Raw genomic sequence first — 21756 nt, 5'->3', positions numbered from 1 at the left:
CACAAGTAGGCAGAGAGGCAGGCAGAGAGAGAGGGGGGAAGCAAGCTTGCCGCCTAGCAGAGAGCCCAACGTGGGGCTTGATCCCAAAACCCTGAGATCATGACCTGAGCTGAAGGCAGAGGCTTAACCCACTGAGCCACTCAGGCTCCACCTTTAGTATTTTAATTTGAAAACCAAGGAGACTATTTCTTTTGACTAATTCTTTCTTCCTTCTTCCCGCTTCTTCCTGCTGGAAGAGACAAAGGTTAAATTTGACTAGAAGTGAGAGGGAAGAACTAGTAGGTGAAAAAAAAAAAGGAAGGCTAACTTTTTTCAGAGAATTTACTTTTTAAAGCATCATTAGATTATATAACCTAATCCCATACTAATATTGTTTCCATTACCTACATGAACAATTGAATTAAATTATTCAATTAAGTCCAGGGTTATACAGATACTAAGGAGTGAAACGGATTAGAATGGAGGTCTGTTTGATTCTGATGCTTGTTATTTTTATTAAAAAAACCTCCACAATGCCCACACTATTTACTAAAGCCTTCATTTTCCTTGTGTGTGTGTGGGGGGGGGGGGGAGGTAAAATAGTGCACTAAATTAAAGTTTTTCATTAGAACTTAAACCAGTAAGTGTTTGTAATGCTAGAAAGTATTATGGATCCTAAACTTATTTGGGGAACGCTCACCTTGTGGAAGAAGGGAGCAATAAGAGGAAGAAAGAAGAAAGGGAAAAAAAGGAGGAAAGAATAGATCTGGAAGAATCCCTTAGACCTGTGATAAGCAGCTTTTGACTCACTTGAACCCTTGTGGTCTTGCAGACTCAAAGATTAGAGGATGATTCATTTGCCTAGTTCTTAAGATATATTGAGACATTAAGGGAAGTATGTAAACATTCCCCTCTATCTCCATATTAAGGAAATGCCCAATTTTTCCTTTGTATGGTTTCACTATACCTTGTGAACCTACCATGGCACTTATATCATTGTACTAAAAAAAAAAATTGGTATGGTCCTTGAGGGCAGGAGCCTTACCTAATAGTTGGTTTATAACTGTTTAGTTACATGAATCACTCTCTTCCTTTAAAAAGAACTTGTACATAGGGTACATATATTAAGAATTCCAGAAGATGAGGGGCACCTGGCTGGTTCAATCTGTAGAGCATGTGACTCTTGATCTTGGGGTTGTGGGTTTGAGCCCCATGTTGGATATGGAAATTACTTAAAAATAAAATCTTGAAAAAAAAATCCAGAAAAGGAAGAAACATAAAAGTAGATATAGGAAGGAATAAAATAGTAACTTGAAGAGAGCTAACAAACTTTGATAATACCTTACAAATATCTTACACCATTGCTGAGCCATGAAATCAGCTTTGAGTTTCTTAGAGGTCAAAACAAAGGACAGATAATTTATAGAAAAGCTATAGTGTCTATAGAATAAAAACATTCCAAGTGCTAGTGAAGCAAAGCTTTGACTTGAGAAAAATTTCTCCCTAGATTCCTTATAAATCCTGGTAAAATGGACAACATCCCTAAAGATAGCAAAGTCTGCTGCTTATTTCCTTTAATGCAAGGTAGGATATGTGTGCTACTTTGGGTAGTGCAAGCTGCGTTAGCCAGTAACCTCTCATATTTTTTTTAGAGATTTCTCACTCAAGTGCAGTATGGGTGTTCCTTGTTTGTGAGTGATTCAGGGACAAAACCATTGGATATAATGTCAAAGGACAAATCATTGAAGGCTAATTTGCAGAGTTTCAGAACAGTGCATTGAAGTATATAGTTTCTGACTTAACTCATGGATGAACTTTCAAGTATCTGAAGATTTTATGGACTATAATTTAGTTAGCCCTTTATAGATCTTGCTTAAAATAGGCTTTTGAGAGAAGTTGGGCAGCAAGTAGTTTGAGGCTGACCTATAGAGATGGAAGGGAGATAATTTTTTTTACCCATTAAAGGCACTTCCATCTTCATTACCAGTTAACCCAGAAAAAGATGGGACCAAAGTGTTCATATAAAAATGGAAAAAACCTAATCAAGACACTTGCTCAGATCGAACGTTATCCTGCTTTTGTGTAGGGAAAGACAGGAGGTATATCTGTTTTCAAGACCAAGTTAACATGAACACATGAAAGACTTTAGTTTATGCCTGATAAGATAGAATTTAGAGTAAAAATACAGAGAGAAAAGGGTATGCCATCTTGAACAAAAACATAATAATTAAAAATATTTAATTTATGTTTGTCAAATATCAATGCTTCTAAATATTTGGAAAAATTATAATTGAAGAAATAATTTTTATATAGAATTATGCGTAAAGAAAAAAATAACTTAGTATCTTAATTGAATAATAGATTAATGGAGAAGAGCATATGGAATAATTAGATATAAATATATAATTTTCAGATTTACATAGATCTTAAAAATTCAACTGGGTACATAATTTTTTCAGTAACTATAAGAACAAATTTTATTTTACAGGATGCTTGAGCACCTGATCTAACAAGTGGGACACTGTAGAAATAAAGTAGTACTAGCTAAGAAATGAAGACTCAGTGCACAAAACCCTAATGAAGTTCTGTAAAAACAGTTTTTATTTGTTAAACAAGTACAATTTTATTCTCCATCTGTTTATATCCATAGCTTCATTTCTGTAGGATGGAATTGCATGGGAGATGATTATCTTAACTTTTAGTAAAGGATACCAGATTGCTCTTCAATATAGTTGTACTGATTTTCAGTCTTCTCAAAAGTGGATAAGGTACAATTTCCCTATATGGAGGCCTATACTTTATATTATTAGGACTTAAAATTTTTGCCACTCTCATGGGAATGATAAGTTATTTTAATTTCTCTAATAACTAGTGAAGATGAGCATCTTTTCATATTTTCTAGTTTTTTCCTTTATGGCTTGCACTTTTTATATATTTTCAGAAATCCTTCACTCTACTCAAAATTATTCCCTTATGTTTTCCTCTAAAATGTGGATTAATATGCAGTGTCTTTAATTCTCTTGGAATTTCTTTTTGTGTATGTTGAGATGGGGATTTTATTTTACCATTTTTATGCAGTTAACTAGCTGTTTTATTATCATTGAAATTATTCTTTTCCCACCAATTTATAATGTTACCTCCTGTCTGCCAAGTTCATCTCCATATGTGAGTGTGTGTGTGTGTGTGTATGTATACACACACACACACCTGTTTCAGGGTCCACTGTTCTCTTCCACTAATTTATTATAGTATATTTTACATTACAAATTTTTTCTTATAGAAAGCTTCAAACATCTGTAGAGATGTATAGTGAGCCCACATTAACTCATCATCCAGATTCAACAGTTACCAAGTATTTACCACACAAGCATCATTTTTGTCTTTTGTAGCATATTCCAGTTCCTGGTTCACTTTGGTCCTATCTATTTCACATGCATTTCTGTGATCATACCATCAAAATTAACATCTTAAAATATCATCTAATAGCTTAATCCATATTCAGATACCTATTTCAAAATGTCTTTTTTAATAGTTTATTTAAATCCGGGTTCCAACTGGGTCCTCAGATGTCGAATCTGGTTTTTTATGCATCTGAATTCTTTTAAAATTTAGAGCATTTGAGCAAAACCCTCTTTCCCCAGTCTCCTTATTTTTCCTGACATGGCTTCTTGAAGAAATCAAGTAGGTTTTTCTTTAAGAGTGCACATTCTGGATTTGTCTCTGCTCTTTTATAGTGTAACTTGTTTTATCTCCATATATCCTGTAAACAAGTTATTTTTAAAGGTTTATAAACAAAGTTTAGGTTCAACTTCTTTGAGGTATGGAGGCAAAGAATACTTATAGGTGGTGCTGGTACTTTATGTTCTATTATATCGAGAAGCATGTAATAAATGGATATTTCTCCCACCCTTAACAATGCTAAGGTAATATTAGTGGGATTCAGATAGTTCAGCTGGATTTCTTCGTAATAAAATTTGAGCTGATGGTTCATCTAGCGATGGTGATATTCTGATTGCCGTTCTTCTTATATTTATTAGCTGCAGTTCTCTAAAGAACAGCTTTACCTCATCAAGTAGAGCCATTTGGTTACCTGTAACTATAGTTGGTACAAAAAAGCAAGATAAATGCTTTATTCTTTCCCTTCAATTAGTTTTTAGAGTTAGGAGTTGGCGCCTTAATTAGTTTCAGTAGGAACCAATAGGGTTTAATATAGCTATTGAAGATTCAAGTATGATTAGTCTAGATTTCTTTTAGTTGTCTTTGGTGGTAAGACTGTTCTAAGATTAGTCTATCATTACCTGAAGCAGAAGTTGGTCTTTTCACTTAACTGTACATTGTTGTTTAATTTTAGAAAGAGTGTATATCTTCCAATTTTAAAGATATATAAAATTTTAATGAAAATGTTAACTCATTTTTCTAATTCTCATTTTTTGATTAGTTGTAAAATTTCAGTTTTGAAGTGTTGAAACTTAGATTTTTTATGTAAACAGTAATTGTTACAAGATTATGATATACTCTCAATATTTTCATCTTATAAACTTGAATGGCATATTTATTTCCTTTGTGTAATAATTGATTTTATTCCTCTTATTCTGGATAGACACTTGGCATTTCACCCGAAGAGAAATTTGTTATTACAACAACAAGTAGGAAAGAAATTACCTGTGATAATTTTGGTAAGCAGTGCTTAATTGATGCCTTTATATTTAATATGTTCTAGTACATCATAGAGCAATAAGTATTTCATTACACAGATAAGTAACTAAAACTATTGATAATTTTGGTTACTTTGTTCAAATGGAGGAGGAAGCTGACTATATATGCGCAGTTTATGCAGAGGTCATTTTTTTTTCTTTTTTTTAAAAGATTTATTTATTTATTTTAGAGAGCACATGTATTCGAGTAGGGGGAGGGGCAGAGGTGGGGAGAAAAGCTTGAGAAGACTTCCCATAGAGCATGGAGCCTGACGTCGACCTCACCACCCTGAGATCATCATTTGAGCAGAAATCAAGAGTCAGATGCTTAACCGACTCAGCAACCCAGGCTCCCTGAGGTCATATTTTTAAAACAAGATTATAGAAATAAAGTTATCAGTTATTGCTGCAGATGGTGAGATGTTGTGCAACACCTGGCCACATTTTTTTACATGGGCCCTCAAGAAATTAATTCTCACAAACTTGGATTCTTCCATTGTATTTTTATCTAATTAGATTTTGGGACCTGCCACATTTTCATATATGATTCCTTTTAAGTTTAATCCTACTTCTCCATTCATGTTAATGCCTCTCTAATGCAGTTCGTCATCTGATTTCCTGTGATAGTTTAACGTATTAAAAATTGAGTGTTTCAGATGAATCGAAGTATTGGCCTATTCTACTGTACTGTCCTTAGTAAAACACAACTGAATTGATAGATCCATTGTTTGAGGGTTTGCCTGTACTATCTTTAAAGATATCTTATAGATACAATTTGCATATTCAAAATTACAAATCAGTTTTATTTCTGGTGGTATGTAGCGCTTAAGATATTACTTCTTAATTACAGATGACACTGTTAAAGATGGAGTCACTCTATACCTGCTACAGTCAGTTAATCAGTTACTACTAACAGCTACAAAAGAACGAATTGACTTCCTACCTCACTATGACACACTGGTTAAAAGTGGCATGTATGAATATTATGCAAGTGAAGGACAAAATCCTCTGCGTAAGTATTACATTTATATTAATTTTTGACAAACTGTTACTCTTTTATCCCTTGACCACATGTCACATTCCTTCACTGTTTAAAAAAATTCTTTCTACTTTAATTAGAAGATTATGACCAGTCATTGTGAACTTCCTTACTTCAGCCTCTTCATCAATCAGTATTTCTTTTCTATCAAAGTCATCTTTAGAGTAAAGATACCTCTCCTTTAAAACTAATCTTCTATAATGATTCATTCCATTTTAACTCAAAGAAATGTACCAACCTATCTTTCCATCTCCTCTGTACTCTTGATTTATTCTTCCTGGCTTCCCGTGGATGTCTCCCAATTGAGAATTTTTTTTTTTACCTTGCAAATTTGTGTAGTTGAATTACACAAGTAAGTGGCTTGTGTTCTGATCTCCATGTCTTTATTATTTCTTTACACCTTTACTTCTCACAAGTTTTTAATCCTACCTTTGGACGGTTTGCTAGTGATCTTTACAAATCAGTTGCTTTAGAGAGTCTTTTCTCTCTGGACCCTGCCAAAGTGTTTACTACTACTTAGATGTTCATTATAAATTTTCATATTAAAAATATTTTTCTTGTGTATGCATTATAGTTTGTAGGAAATAGTAGACATAGATGAGCAGAAAGAACATAAAGAACATCTTATCTCTACCATCCAGATCGAACCACCACTTATACTTTGGTGTTTATCATTTAAGACCTTTTTATATATTTTTTCTTTTTTAGTGGTTTTTTGTGGAACATACTACTTTAACCTACTTTTTTGTTTAAAATATAATGAACATCTTTAATATATATGTCAATGTGTATTTGTTTTTAGTGTTTATGTAATGTTTATATAACAGATTTCTTTCAAAAGTGTTCTTTTAGACATTTAGGTTGTTTTTAGTCTTTATTGTTACTGGTGGCTGAATATTCTTTTGTCTAAGTCATTGTACACATCCTCACCCTAAGTACTAGTAGTAATTACTATTAACTGCTGTGCCAGGCATCATGCCAAGTTCTTTATGAACATTATCTCATTTAATCCTTAGTCCTATGTGGTAACTAATGTTACATAATGACCCCACTTCACTGAAGAAACTTGAGGCTAAGAGATTTTAGGTAGCTTAACAAAGGCCATCCTGGTAGTAAGTGTTGGAGCCAGAATTTGGACCCTAGCAGAGGAATTACAGAGCTTGAACTCCTAACCAGTCTACTTATTACCTCTGATATTGTTCCTTATATATAAGGAAGCTCCCATCTTATTTCTCCCATCTTAAAAACATCTTATTCTTTCACCAGCTACTGCCCAGTTTTTGCTCCTGTTTATAGAACTCCTCAAAAGAGTTGACTGTGTTTACTATCAGCAGTGGCGCTTCTCTTCCCATTCTTTCTTATTCACTCTCTTGTACTCTGTGAGGGTCACCCGTGGCTAAATCCAGTGATCAGCTTTCAGTTCCCATTTTACTCAAGGTATTTACAGTTTATAAGTTTTCTTCCTTGATAAAATAATCTTCACTTGGCTTTTGAGAAACCATACTTCTGTTTCTACCTCACTGGCTGCCTTCTTTCTTCTCTTCTCTTCCCATCTTTTTCTTTTCTTCTTTTTTTAATTGAGATAAAATTGACCTCTCTTCTCAACCTTTTTAATATTGAAGTGCCTCACAGCTTAGTCCTTGGTCCCTTCTCTTCTCTTACTTCCTTAGTGATCTTGTCCAATTACGTGTTTCTAAATACCAGTGTTATGGCAGTGACTCCTCAATGGAGGTGGTAGAAATGGTAATTTTTCTCTTTTAAAGATTTTATTTATCCGTTTAGAGAGAGAGTGGGTGTGAGTGGGGTAAGGGGCAGAGGGAAAGGTAGAGAGAGACTCTCAAGCAAGCTCCACGCTGAACGTGGAGCCAGACATGAGGCTTAGCTCATGAGCAATCAGCCAAAGTCAAGAATCAGGTGCTTAACTGAGTCATCCAGGTGCCCCAGAAATAGTAATTTTTAGTCAAATACTGAAAATAATGCCAGACTTACCTCTTGAATTCCCATTCTGTCTGTCCAGCTGCCCATGTGATATCTCCACTAGCATATCTTAAGATGGGAACCCTGATCTGTTCACTGAATCCTAACTACACATAATTTTCCCAAATTGATTATCACTCTGTTCTTTTGTTGCTTAGGCCAAAAATCAATTCATTCTTCTTTGTCTCATTCCTTTTATCTAGTCTGTAAGAAAATTGGATTGCCACTATGGCATTATCTTCAGTATTTATATAGAATTGACCACTTATTACCATTTCTGTTTCTAAAACCTGATCTTGAGGAATTACCACCTAAATTCTATAGCAGACTCTTAATTCATCTCTCCTTTCACGCTTGTCCACATAAGGTTTGAGAAGTCAGATGTTTACTCTTCTGCTGAAAACACAAGAGAAAACAGATGTTTACTCTTCTGCTGAAACTCCCGTTTCACTGAGAATAAAAGCCAAAGTCTTTACAATTATCTGTATGACCTTTGTAGCTCTGCTTTGCTATCAGCCTTTGTTTCTGTAACTCTTCCTTTTTGTTTTTTCACTCCAGTACCAGCTGTATACTCAGCTTAGGGCCCTCTGCCTCTTTGCCCAGATAGCCCCTGTCTCATTCCCTCACCTCTTTCAAATTTTATTTACCTAGTAGCTTCTCAACAAAAATTAACCTTGATCACCCAATTTAAGATTACAACTGTGTTCCCTCTGTGACTTTACTATTATTTGATCTCTTTTTCTGCTCATTCTTTTCGTTATCACATAGACAACTCTATAACGTACTAAGGAATTAATTATTATATTTCATTTTTCATCTTTCTCATCATTTTTCCATCTTTCTAATTAGAATGTTAACTCCAGAAGAATGGGACTCTTGTCTGTTTTGTTCTCTTCCTAGAGTAATGCCTGAAAATAGTGTTCAAATATTTGCATATTGAGTGAATCTTTAATTCTCTGAGGATAGATTTCTAAATTTATAATTTTGGAGTCAATAGGTACATTCATTTTTAAGACTTTTGATACATATTATCTTTCAGATTAGTTGTACTAGTTTTCATTCCTGCTGTCATTACATGAACAAGCAGAAAATCTCCCTTTTTAAGCTCTTGCTTTGATTGCTGTGATTTTACGGTACATTCCTAGGTCTTTCCCTACTTTTGTTTCATTTGCCATTAGTGCTACTTTTGGTTATCCTTGACCTATGGTGGATATCTCTTCAAGTCATGCTGCTCTTTTTTTTATACTTTTCTCCTAATGAGGTGATTTAAGTCTTAATTATTCTATTGGCAAAGCAGAAATCCTTACCTTTGACTGTTTTTATTGTCTAAAACCTGGTATCTATTCTTGCTCCCTATGGAACACCTCTACTCATTGAGCTTTGATAGAGTGGTAGGGCATTGCATCTAAAATGGAGAGTTTTCTTTCCTCCTCTCTAAATTTTCCTTTTATGAGAAATATGACCATTTATCCAGTTTGGTCAAAGACTCAAAACCATCTTTGTTTCTTTTTCCTTTTTTTTTTTTTGTACTTTCATATTTAAGCAGATATCAAATTCTAATCATTTCTTCCCCCCAAATTTCTCTTACCTCTTTTTTTCCTCCCATTTCTACAGTGTTCCTTCTCTGTTTTCTAGACTTAATACCATTGACCAGATCCTTACATCTGATTTGTGGTAACTTCTTTCTAGTTTATAAACATAGCCATCCTGTAAGTGTTCAGAGTGTGGAATGCTTGCTGGGGTGCTACTCTGTGGATTAATTACAGTGTTAGTTGGGTTGCACTTCATTGGTAGCAAGAGACATAAATTTGGTGTGTTCCCCTTTTTAATTAGGGAAATAAAAGCAGGAAATAGTTTGAGTAGTAACCTTAAAGAAGAATGTTAGTTAATAATACTGAGCCAGTGATAAGTTGAATATCAAGCTGGTTGTATAGTAGGAAATAATGAGCAGTTCTGTGTCAGTCAGACACAGTCTGCCATTTGATAAGTTGCTGTTGATCATAAGATTTCTATATCTAAATTAGTTCTTAATAGACATTTTTATAATTACTTTATATTTGTAACCCCTGCCCTGCCTCGTTTCTGAATGTGTTTACTTTTGACTTGTGCATGATGTATTACATACCATGAACTAGTATTTGATTTTATGGTTATGGTCTTTTGTTTGTCTCCTATGTCTGTATGTCTGTCTTTAGATTATAAACTCCTTGAAGCCAGGAATCATGGCTGGCTGACTCATGCCGTATAGTGCCTTACAAGTACTGGTTGATGACTGCTTTTTAATGCTGGTGGTGATTGATGATGATGCCTTTATTGTGTATTATATCATTAGGATCAGAATAATACTTTAATTCTAGCTCTTTGGAAAATAAAAGTGATGGCTTAAGGTACTTCAGAGTTTCTTCTACTTTGAACTTTTAAATGAAGTATTTGGGAGGAAAAAGTTAAGCAGTAATGTCTTCTCATTCTTTTCCAGCTTTTGCTCTTGCAGAATTAATTGACAATTCATTGTCTGCTACTTCTAGAAACACTGGTATTAGAAGAATACAGATCAAATTGGTAAGAAAATAATACTATAAAGAAATTTAACTTCTTTTTATAAAAGTACTACAAGTTCATTGTAGAAGTATTAGAAAATAAACTAAAAGTAGAAATTATCTGATTTTTGTTAAAAATTTTATGTGCCCTTTTTCTGTGCATATAGATATACATGTATGTGTGATCACAGTGTACATTTTTTTTTGTGATCTACTTTCTCTTGACACAGTACATTGTAGACATTTGCCATATCATGAATATTCTACAGTATAATGTTCCATTGCTATGGTTTCATTTATGGGCTATATTATAAATTATGTAGTCTATTATTATTAAAGATTTAGACTTTTTCCTACATTTTTGCTGTTGTAAACAGTGCTGGCATGAAGATCTTTATAGGTCTTTAGACATTTCTGATTAGCTTCTTAAGCTAAATTCTGAGAAATGGAATTTCTGGATTAAAGGACATGAAGAATTCTAAGGCCTTTGATTTATACAGCTGACATACGTTTAGTAACTTATAATACATTTACACTTCCACCATCAGTGTATGAGTGAGCCCATTTAATTCTTTAATATATAACTTTGTATATTTTTGACATTGATTTGACTTTTCCTGTCTTTTGAACTTACTTCATAGCTTTTTGATGAAACACAAGGAAAACCTGCCGTTGCAGTGATAGATAATGGAAGAGGAATGACCTCTAAACAGCTTAACAACTGGGCCGTGTACAGGTTATCAAAATTTACAAGGCAAGGTGACTTTGAAAGGTTAGAAAACCTTATTCACCTTTTTGATGGGTAGCTGGGAATTTTAATAAGGATAAGAACTCTAATGTTTCTTCAGTTATACATGGTACATTGGAGCTTTTGACATTATCAATGTATATGTTATGAGCATATATACTTAGAGTATTTATATAATAAAGTTTTTATTTTCGAGACTTAGAAATAGTCAAAACTACATAATATTATGCCTTCCACTGAAGAATTCTTTTTGCATTTTCTAATATTTGGGAGGTATGATGATGTCTTAAGTACTTTGGAACTTTCCCATTTACTTACTAAAGTTTGATGAGAGCTGTGTGGCCTCTAAAGCAGTAGGATGGTTTTATTTACTTATTTTTAAAAGATTTTATTTATGAGAGAGAGAGAGAAAGAGAGAGAGAGAGCGCGAGCACGAGCAGGGGGAGGGGCAGAGGGAGAAGCAGGCTTTCGGCTGAACAGGGAGTTTGGCGCAGGGCTCGTGACAAGGGCAGATGCTTAACCAACTGAGCCACCCAGGCATCTCAGTAGGTTGGTTTTAAACTAAATTTCAGCAGTCATCTGATGCCACTTGCAAAGCATCTAATGAACCATAGGTTTTCTCTCTCTCTTTTTTTTTTTTTTTTTTAAGATTTCATTTATTTATTTGACAGAGAGGCACAGCGGGAGAGGAAACACAAGTAGGGGGAGTGGGAGAGGGAGAAGCAGGCTTTCCGCCAAGCAGGGAGCCCAATGTGGGGCTTGGTCCCAGGACCCTAGGATCATGACCCGAGCTGAAGGCAGATGCTTAATGATTGTTCTCTAGAGCTCACTGTTGCTCTGCTTTCAAGGCTCTGCTTTTTCTTTTCATTTCTTTCCTTTTGTTTTGTTTTGTTTTTTTAAGATTTTATTTATTTGAGGGGTACTTGGGTGGCTCAGTCAAACATCTGCCTTCAGTTCGGGTCATGACCTTGGGGTCCTGGGATCAAGACTTGTGTTGGGTTTCCTGCTCAGCAGGGAGTTTCCTTCTCCCTCTGCCCCTCCCCTTGCTTGTGCTCTTGCTCTCTCTCTCAAAAAAAATAAATAAAAATCTTAAAAAAAAAAATAAAAGATTGTATTCATTTGAGAGAGTGAAGGGTAGGAGCAGAGGGAGAGGGACAAGCTGACTCCACACTGAATGCAAAGCTTGACACAGGGCTGGAGCCCATATCCCTGAGACTATGACCTAAGCTGAAATCAAGAGTCAGGCACTCAACTGACAGAGACGCCCACATGCCCTTGAGGGCTCTGCTTTATAAACTGTTCATAGCTGTTAGAGAATAGAGTCTAGTCAGGCGTTTGTTTGTTTGTTTGTTTGTTTGTTTGTTTATTTATTTCTTTATTTGACAGAGATCAGGAGTAGGCAGAGAGGCAGGCAGAGAGAGAGGAAGGGAAACAGGCTCCCTGCTTAGCAGTGAGCCTGATGCAGGGCTGGATCCTAGGACCCTGGGATCATGACCTGAGCCGAAGGCAGAAGCTTTAACCCAGTGAGCCACACAGGTGCTGACTAGTCAGGAGTTTTATATTAGAATATGTTCATAGAAAATACCCTGAATGAGAATGCCATACGGGAAACAAAATATACTAGAAGTTGTTAGGGATATAAAGGTTTAGGTCTTTGGGATATTAATTGAATTCTAGTAAGAGCTACGACCCACAGGGCTTTTGCTATGTTTAGTTATGTATTGTACTTCAGGTACAATACTTGGGAAGTATCCGTTGGTATTCTTAAGTAATATTTTTTCATGTCCTGTTTTGCTGTTTGTTATGTCAAGGAGAATCACCGAAATTTAAGTATAAATCTTAACAATGTTAAAACTAATATAGTTAGCACATTTCCCTTCTTCCTGGAATTTTAGCACCCACAGAATTTTTATCAAATTTGTAAAGACTTACATGGTGACCGGCATGAAGAAGGGCTCTGAAATCATTTGGCCTGGTTTGAATCTAACCTTAATAGTTGTAGGACATTGGTCGAGGTATTTTAGTTCTTTAAGTTTCAGTTTATGTATCTGTAAAATGTGGAAAATACCTCACAAGGTTTTGTGAGAACCAAATGAGTTAGTGTGTTGTGTAAAATCTTTAGGACAGAGCTTGTCCTGTAATAAACCATTAGTAAATATAAACTATATAAACTATCATTTTAGTTGCTACTTTCTTATTTTTCAGCCTCAGACTTTCTACAACCATTCTTTTTCATTATATTCACAAGTACATGCTACTTCAAGGATTTATAAAATATTCACAGAGATGGCAAAGACCACTGTCTTTTAAAGCGTAAGGATATTATTTAGCATGCAATAGAAATATCAGGTGGTAGATTGGCAAAAAGATTAGAAAAATGTTATTTAAATCAAGTGGAAGAGAAGGAAGTAGAATCTATACTGTTAGAATAAATCTTAACTGAATTCAAGGAACATGGACTCTGATTTTTCTCTAGATCTTAGGACAACATGAACTTTTAAATGCTAGGGAAATTTTGTTTAATTTTTGATAAAAAGGTTGCTGTTGCTGGCTCTTGTCCTAGGTTTTTAGGTATTGTATTAGTAAAACTGTCAGCTGTTATAGCTATTATATACTCATACCATCTTTGAGTTTAGTATCAGTCCCTTGACCCACTCACTCTGATTTCTGTTAACTTCAGATTACTCACTCCCCTAGCTTCTACTCCTGTAGAAAAAATTATCAGTTGCTTTACTATTTCCAGTTAATTTTTTACTGGATACAAGGGCGGGTGTCATAGGATACAGGCTATGGAAGAAAAGTAGGACAGCCTAAAAGCATAAAACAGCTGACTCTCTTGGTCTGTCATTTATGTTGTAGAGAAAAACAAATAAACACAAAAAATTTATAAGCATTCCAGTTATAGATTATTGTTGGTAAGAAAATATCAGGTAATATGTTAGAGCCTCATGGGCGGGCATCTCTTAAGGTGGTAGATGAGGGCCTCTTTGAGATTGCATTTAAGTTGAAGCTTGAATGATTAAAGGAAAACGGCCAAAAGAAGATCTGGGGAAAGAGTACTCCCAGTAGAAAGCACACCAGCAAAGACAGACAGTGAAATTATGATCAGCTTGTTTTATTTGGGACAGTGGAAGGACACAAGTGTGGTATATGAGGGGGAGAAAAGAGGGAGATGAGGTGAGAGTTCTAATTTGCCAATATTCTTTTTAACTCTCAGCTTGATAGTACTTATCTCCCACCCTTTATATTTTGAAAAAGTTAAAGCAAATAAGTATGTATCCTTCACCTAGATTTATTAGTTGTTAACGTTTTGTCACATTTGTTATCTTCTATCTTCTTTATTATCTTCTATCTATATATATGTATACATTCTCTTCCTAAATCATTTGAAAGTAAGTTACATTCTTTATGACATTTCACTACTAAATACTGTAGCATGTATCTCCTTCACATGAGGACATTCTCATTACCAGAATACTACTGTCACACCAAGAAATTTATCATTGATTCAAAATATATAATGTCCACATTCAGGTTTTTCCCCCCTTTGTCATGTCTCTCTGGATTCTTTTATTCTATAGTAATTTGACATTTGTGTCTTTAATGATACTGTTTTTTTGTGGAGTTCAGGCTATTTGCAGAAAGGTTCACAACCTGGATCTGAGTGTTTCCTCAGCACTGTTCTTTCCCTCAGCATTTTATGAACATTTTGAATTTACAGAGCAGTTGAAATTCTATGGTGAAAACCCAGATATTCATGCCTACTTTCTACCACTGACCATTGCTTTCCCATGTATCTGTCTATCCTACTAATCTTCAGTTCAGGTATTTTTTTTTTTTTAACTCAACATAAAGTATAGATACCTATAAATTTTCTCCCAGTGCTTTTTTTTTTTTTTAAAGATTTTTTTTTTTACTTGACAGAGACAATGAGAGAGAGAACACAAGTGGGGGAGAAGGAAAAGCAGACTCCCTGCTGAGCAGGGAGCCCGATGTGGGGTTCGGTCCCAGGACCCTGGGATCATGACCTGAGCCAAAGGCAGATGCTTAATGACTGAGCCACCCTAATGCTTCTCCTAATGCTTAGCACTAAAGCACTCTTCTAATGCTTAAAGCATTGATACCATTATCTATCTCTTTTGTTATTGTTGTTATTTTTGAGGTAAAATTTACCTACAGTGAAATGCTCACATGTCATAAGCTTACCTTCTTTTAGTATATTTTTTATGGACATATAATTCATATACCATAAAATTCGCCATATTAAAATGTACAGTTCAGTAGCTTAGAATATAGTCACAAAGTTGTGCAGCCAACACAACTGATTCCAGAACATTTTCATCCAATAGAAAGCTTTACCCCTTGTAGTCACTTCTGTGTCCCGTCATCCTCTCCTTCACTCATTAATCATTAATATACTTTAAATAGTTGTTAGTCTAATTTTTAGTAGTTTTTCTAGGGATTACAGTTAACTTCTTAAAATCCAGTTTGGATTAATACCAATTTACAGTGAGTAATATACAAAAACTTTGCTCCTCTGTGGTTTCATTCCCTCCCACTCCTTCATTTTATTATTTTTATATAAATGACATCTTTATACTTTATAACTACATCAACTGTTTTCTAGTTACTGCTTTATGCATTTTTAAATCGAAAGGATTGTAAAAAGGACAGTCTTTAGTAACTATTTTGGGCAGATCTACTAGCAACAGATTTCTTTAGTTTTTGTTTATCTGGGAATGTCTTAACCTTATCTCCTTCATTTTTGAAGGCTGATAGTTTTTTTCCCCTTTTTTAACATTTTGAATAGGTTAACCTACAAAGGTTCCATGGTTTCTGATGAAGAATCAGCTGTTAATCTTACTTAGTATCCCTTGTGTGTGTGACTAATCTCTTCTGTCTGCTTTCAAGATTCTTGTCTGGCTTTTAATAGTTTGATATTGATGTGTCTAGGTTCGGATCTTTTTGAGTTCAGGTGGTGGATGAGGTTTTTGGATTTGTAGGTTAATGTTTCTCATCACATTGGGGAAGTTTTTGGCTATTATTTCTTCAAATAATCTATCTTTTCTTCTTCTCTGGCTCCTATTATCCATGTATTGATATGGTTGATGATGTCCTATAGGTCTCCGATGTTCTGTTCATTTTTCTTCATTCTTTTTTCTTTTTATTCCCCAGACTGAGTACTTTGACCTGCTTTTTAAGTTCACTGATTCTTCTTCCAAATCAGATGTACTCATGAGCCACTTAACTAAATTTTTCCTTTCAGTTTTTGTTTCTTTAAATTGCAGAACTTTCATTTGGTTCTTTTTTTAAAAATTCTATCTCTTGTGCTCTGTTTGGTGAAACTGTTCTCATACTTCATTATTTACTTCATGATTTCTGTTACTTGAATGCCTTATGAAATACCTGATTTAAATTTTTGTCTAGTAAGTTCAGTGTCTAGGCTTTCTCTGAGACAATTTATACTTACTGCTTTTTTTTCCCCTGTGTATGGGCTGTACTTTAATATTTTTGTCATGGTTCAGTTTTTTTTGTTGTTGTTGAGAGTAAGACAGTTTAAATAATATAGTGTGGCAGCTCTGATAATCAGATTCATCCCTCTCCCCAGGGCTTGTTTTTTGTTTCTTCTGTTTGTTGTTGTGTACTTACCCCTCTAAACTAATTCTGTAACATCGGTATTTTTTTTTTTTAAGATTTTTTATTTATTAGAGAGAAACCATGCATGAGGGAGGAGGGGCAGAATAAGAGAGAGAAGCAGACTCCCTGTTGATCAGGGAGCTTGATGTGGAACTCTGTCTCAGGACTTCAAATCATGACGTGAGCTGAAGGCAGTCGCTTAACCAACTGAGCTATCCAGACACTCCTGTAGCATCTGTATTCTTTATCTTGTGTTGCCACTGAAATCTCTATGTAGCTTAATGGTCAGGTAATGATTGCACATTTTCCCTAAATGTCTGGAACCATTAAGTTTTCCGAGCTTTTGTTAAGGGATGCATATCTGTTTGCATATTAGAGTATGTTTTTAATGTTCTGGCAGGAAGTTTACAACTCTGCCTTAGTCTTTACTTCTTGCTTGCACAGAACCTCAATGTCAGCCAGAAATGAGAGATTAGGCCTTCTGCATTCTTTCTTGAGCATGTATATAGTCCTGCATATGAGTGTAATGTTTTCTAGTCTTATGAATATGCTGGAGCTTTTGTTTTATTTGTATTATTTTTTAAAATTCAATTAGCCAATGTATAGTATATCATTAATTTCAGATATAGTTAATTCATCAGTTGTATATAATACCCAGTGCTCATTGCATCACGTGCCTTCTTTAATGTCCATCATGCAATTACCTCATCCTCTCACTCCCTCCCCTCCAGCAACCCTCAGTTAGTTTCCTACTGTTAAGAGTCTCTCATGGTTTTTCTCCCTCCCTGATAACTTCTCTTTAAGTTTTCCCTCCCTTCCCCTATAATCCTCTGCACTGTTATTACATTCCACATACGAACGAAACGATATGGGAATTGTCTTTCTATGATTGACTTATTTCGCTCAGTATAATACCCTCCACACTGATGTAAATGGTAAGTAATCATCCTTTCTAATGGCTGAGTAATATTCCATCATATATATATATATATATATATATATATATATATACACACCATGTCTTCCTTTTTTTTTTTTTTAAGATTTTATTTGTTTATTTGATAGAGCACAAGTAGGCAGAGAGGCAGGCAGAGAGAGAGGGAAGCAGGCTCCCCACTGAGCAGAGAGCCTGATGCGAGGCTTTTTTTTTCTTCTTTTTTTTTTTTTTTTTTTTTTTTTTTTTTTTTATTATTTATTTGACAGATAGAGATCACAAGTAGGGAGAGAGGCAGGCAGAGAGAGAGAGAGAGAGAGAGAGAGGAGGAAGCAGGCTCCCCGCCAAGCAGAGAGCCCGACGCGGGACTCGATCCCAGGACCCCGAGATCATGACCTGAGCTGAAGGCAGCAGCTTTAAACCACTGAGCCACCCAGGCGCCCCATGATGCGAGGCTTGATCCTAGGATCCTGAGACCATGACCTGAGCTGAGGGCAGAGGCTTAATCCACTGAGCCACTCAGGTGCCCCTATACCATGTCGTCTTTATTCACTTATCTGTCGATAGACATCTTGGCTGTTTCCACAATTTGGCTATTGTGGACATTGCTGCTATGAACATTGGGGTACAGGTGCCTCTTCAGATCACTACATTTGTATCTTTGGGGTAAATACCTAGTAGTGCATTTGCTGGGTCATAGGGTAGCTCTATTTTTAACTTTTTGAGGAATCTCCATACTGTTTTCCAGAGTGGCTGCATCAGTTTGCATTCCTACCAACAGTGTAAGAGGGTTCCCCTTTCTCCATATCCTTGCCAACATGTGTTCTTTCCTGAGTTGTTAATTTTAGCTGTTCTGACTGGTGTGAGGTGGTATCTCATTGTGGGTTTTCTTTTTTTAAGATATTATTTATTTGTCAGAGAAAAAGCAAGAGAAAGTGAGCAAGCCCAAGCAGGGAGAGTGGCAGGCAGAGGGAGAAGCAGTCTCCCTGCTGAGCAAGGAGCCTGATGCAGGAAGCTGAACCCAGGAGCCTGGGATCATGACCTGAGCTGAAGGCAGATGCCTCATCAACTGATCCACCTGGTGTTCCCTCTCATTGTTGTTTTGATTTGTATTTCCTTGATGCCAAGTGATGTGGAACATTTTTTCATGTGTCTATTGGCCATTTCTATGTCTTCATTGGACAAATGTCTGTTCATGTCTTCTGCCCATTTCTTGACTGGATTATTTGTTTTTTGGGGTGTTGAGTTCAATAGGTTGTTTATAGATTTTGGATATGAGCCCTTTATCTGATATGTCATTTGAAAATATCTTTTCCCATTCTATAAGTTGCATTTTAGTTTTATTGACTGTTTCCTTAACTGTGCAGATGCTTTTTATCTTGATGAAGTTCCAAAAGGTGATTTTTGCTTTTGTTAACCTTGCCTTTGGAGACATGTCTAGCAAGAAGTTGCTGTGGTTGAGATCAAAGAGATTGCTACCTGTGCTCTTCTCTAGGATTTTGATTAATTCCTATCTCACATTTGGGTCTTTTCATCCATTTTGAGTTTATCTTTGTGTATGGAATATATAAGAAAATATAAGAAAGTTGTCCAGTTTTGTTTTTCTGCATGTTGCTGTCCAATTTTCCCAGCACCATTTATTGAAGAGAGACTGTCCTTTTTCCATTGGATATTCTTTCCTGCTTTGTCAAAGATAAATTCACCATAGAGTTATGGGTCCATTTTTGGATTCTATGTTCCATTGATCTGTGTCTGTTTTTCTGCTAGTACCAGACTGTCTTGATTATTACAGCTTTGTAATATAGCTTGAAGTCTCGAATTGTGATGCCACCAACTTTCGTTTTCTTTTTCAACATTCTTTGGCTATTTAGGGTCTTTTCTGATTCCATGCAGATTTTAGGATTATGTGTTCCAGCTCTGTGAAAAATGCTAATGGTATTTTAATACGGATTGCATTGAATGTGTAGATTGCTTTGGGTAACATAGACATTTTAACAATATTTGTTCTTCCAGTCCACGAGCATGGAATGTTTTTCCATTTCTTTGTGTCTTCCTTAATTTCTCAATTTCTTTCATAAGTGTTCTGTAGTTTTTTTTAAAATTTTTTTGATTTTTATTTTTAAAGATTTTTTTTTATTTGAGATAGACTGAGAAAGAGAGCACAAGCAGGGCAGAGGGAGTGGGAGAAGCAGGCTTCCCATGGAGCAGGGAGCACCATGGGTGGCTAGATCCCAGGACCAGGTGATCATGACCTGAGCAGAAGGCAGACACTTAACTGACTGAACCGCCCAGGAGCCCCTGTGTATTCTCTAGTTTTTAGAGTACAGATCCTTTGGTTAGGTTTATTCATAGGTATTTTATGGATTTTGGTTCAATTGTAAATGGGATCAGTTCCTTAATTTCTCTTTCTTCTGTCTCTCTGTTAGTATGTAGAAATATAACTGATCTTTATGCATTGATTTTATATACTGCCACATTGCTGAATTCCTGTATGAGTTCTAATACCTGGAGCGGAGTCTTTTGGGTTTTCCGCATAAAGTATGCCATCTGCAAAGAGTGAGAGTTTGACAACTTCCTTGCCAATTTGAACGCCATTTATTTTTTTGTTGTTGCTTGATTGCTGAAGCTAGGACTTCTAGTACTATGTTGAACAATAGTGGTGAGAGTGAGCATTCCTGTCATGTTCCTGACCTTGGGGGGAAAGCCCAGTTTTTCTCCATTGAGAATGATATTCTTTGTGGGCTTTTCATAGATGGCTTTTATGATAATGAGGTATGTTCCCTCTACCCTACACTGTGGAGAGTTTTAAACAAGAAAGGACGCTGTCAAATGGTTTTTCTGCATAAATCGAGGATCATAGTTTGCCAAATGGTTTTTGTGCATAAATTGAGGATCATATGGTTCTTATCCTCTCTTTTATTAATGTGATCTGTCATGTTGATTGATTTGTGGATGTTGAACCACCCTTGTATCGCAGGAATAAATCCCACTTGATCGTGGTAAATAATCCTTTTTATATTCTGTTGGATTCTATCGGCTAGTATCTTTTTTTTTTTTTAAAGACTTTATTTATTTGACAGAGAGAGAGAGCACAAGCAGGGGGAAGAAGCAGAGGGAGAAGCAGGCTCCCCACTGAGCAGGGAGCTTGATGCAGGGCTCGATCCCAGGACCCTCAGATCATGACCTGAGCCAAAGGCAGACGCTTAACCGACTGAGCCACCCAGGCGCCCCAGATGGCTAGTATCTTGTTGAGAATTTTGGCATCTGTGTTCATCAGGGATATTGGTCTGTAATTCTCCTTTTTCATGGGGTCTGGTTTTGGGATTGAGGTAATGATGGCCTTGTGAAATGAGTTTGGAAGTTTTCCTTCCATTTCCATATTTTGAAACAGCTTCAGTAGAATAGGTTCTTTTAAATGTTTGGTAGAATTTCCCCGGGAAGCCATCTGGCCCTGGACTTTCTTGTTTTTTAGGAGATTTCTGATTACTCCTTCAGTTACCTTTCTGGTTATGGGTCTATTCAGGTTTTCTATTTCTTCCTGTTTCAGTTTGGTAGTTTATGTTTCTCGTGATTGAGTTCAAGTTTCAAAGCATTGTGGTGTGAAAATAAGATATTTTCATATTTCATATTGGGAATAATCCTAATCTTTTGGTATTGGTTGAGACCTGAGACCAGTTTGTTATCCATTCTGGAGAATATTCCATGTGCACTCACAAAGAATTTGTATTCTGTTACTTTAGGATAGAATGCTCTGTATATATGTGAAGTCCATCCGGTCCAGTGAATCATTCAGAGCCCTTGTTTCTTTATTAATCATCTGCTTAGATGATTTGTCCATTGCTGTGAGTAGGGCATTGAAGTCCCCGGCTATTATTGTGTTATTATCAATGTGTTTCTTTAATTTGGTTATTAATTGGCTTATATAGTTGGCTGCTCCTAAGTTAGGAGCATAAATATTTATATTTGTTAGATCGACCCTGTAATTATGATATAGTGTCCCTCTTTATCCATTAGTACGGTTTGGTTCAAAATCTAATTTGTCTGATATGAAGATTGCTACCCAGCTTTCTTTTGGTGTCCATTAGTCAAAAGATGATGAATTGTTGCCCATTCCCTCACTTTCAGTCTGGAGGTGTCTACGTCTAAAATGAATCTCTTATAGATACCATATGGGTGGGTCTTGCTTTTTTATCCAATCTGATACCCTGTGT

At 35.7% G+C, this 21756-nt stretch overlaps 1 protein-coding gene across 2 annotated transcripts in view; it reads left to right on the top strand.

Moving 5' to 3' along the window:
• SMCHD1 (structural maintenance of chromosomes flexible hinge domain containing 1) overlaps positions 1 to 21756 on the top strand; it is a 152894-nt gene that overhangs the window by 2829 nt on the left and 128309 nt on the right. For both annotated transcript variants that reach the window (XM_046025087.1, XM_046025086.1), the window contains exons 2-5: positions 4580 to 4655; positions 5524 to 5685; positions 10166 to 10248; positions 10868 to 10998. In XM_046025087.1, the coding sequence (XP_045881043.1) occupies positions 4580 to 4655; positions 5524 to 5685; positions 10166 to 10248; positions 10868 to 10998 (452 nt within the window). The remainder of the gene's footprint in view (positions 1 to 4579; positions 4656 to 5523; positions 5686 to 10165; positions 10249 to 10867; positions 10999 to 21756) is intronic.

The sequence above is a fragment of the Meles meles genome, chromosome 12 (assembly GCF_922984935.1).
Source record: "Meles meles chromosome 12, mMelMel3.1 paternal haplotype, whole genome shotgun sequence".
NCBI classification, from domain to species: Eukaryota; Metazoa; Chordata; class Mammalia; order Carnivora; family Mustelidae; genus Meles; species Meles meles.
This window is presented reverse-complemented; position numbering and strand designations above follow the sequence as displayed.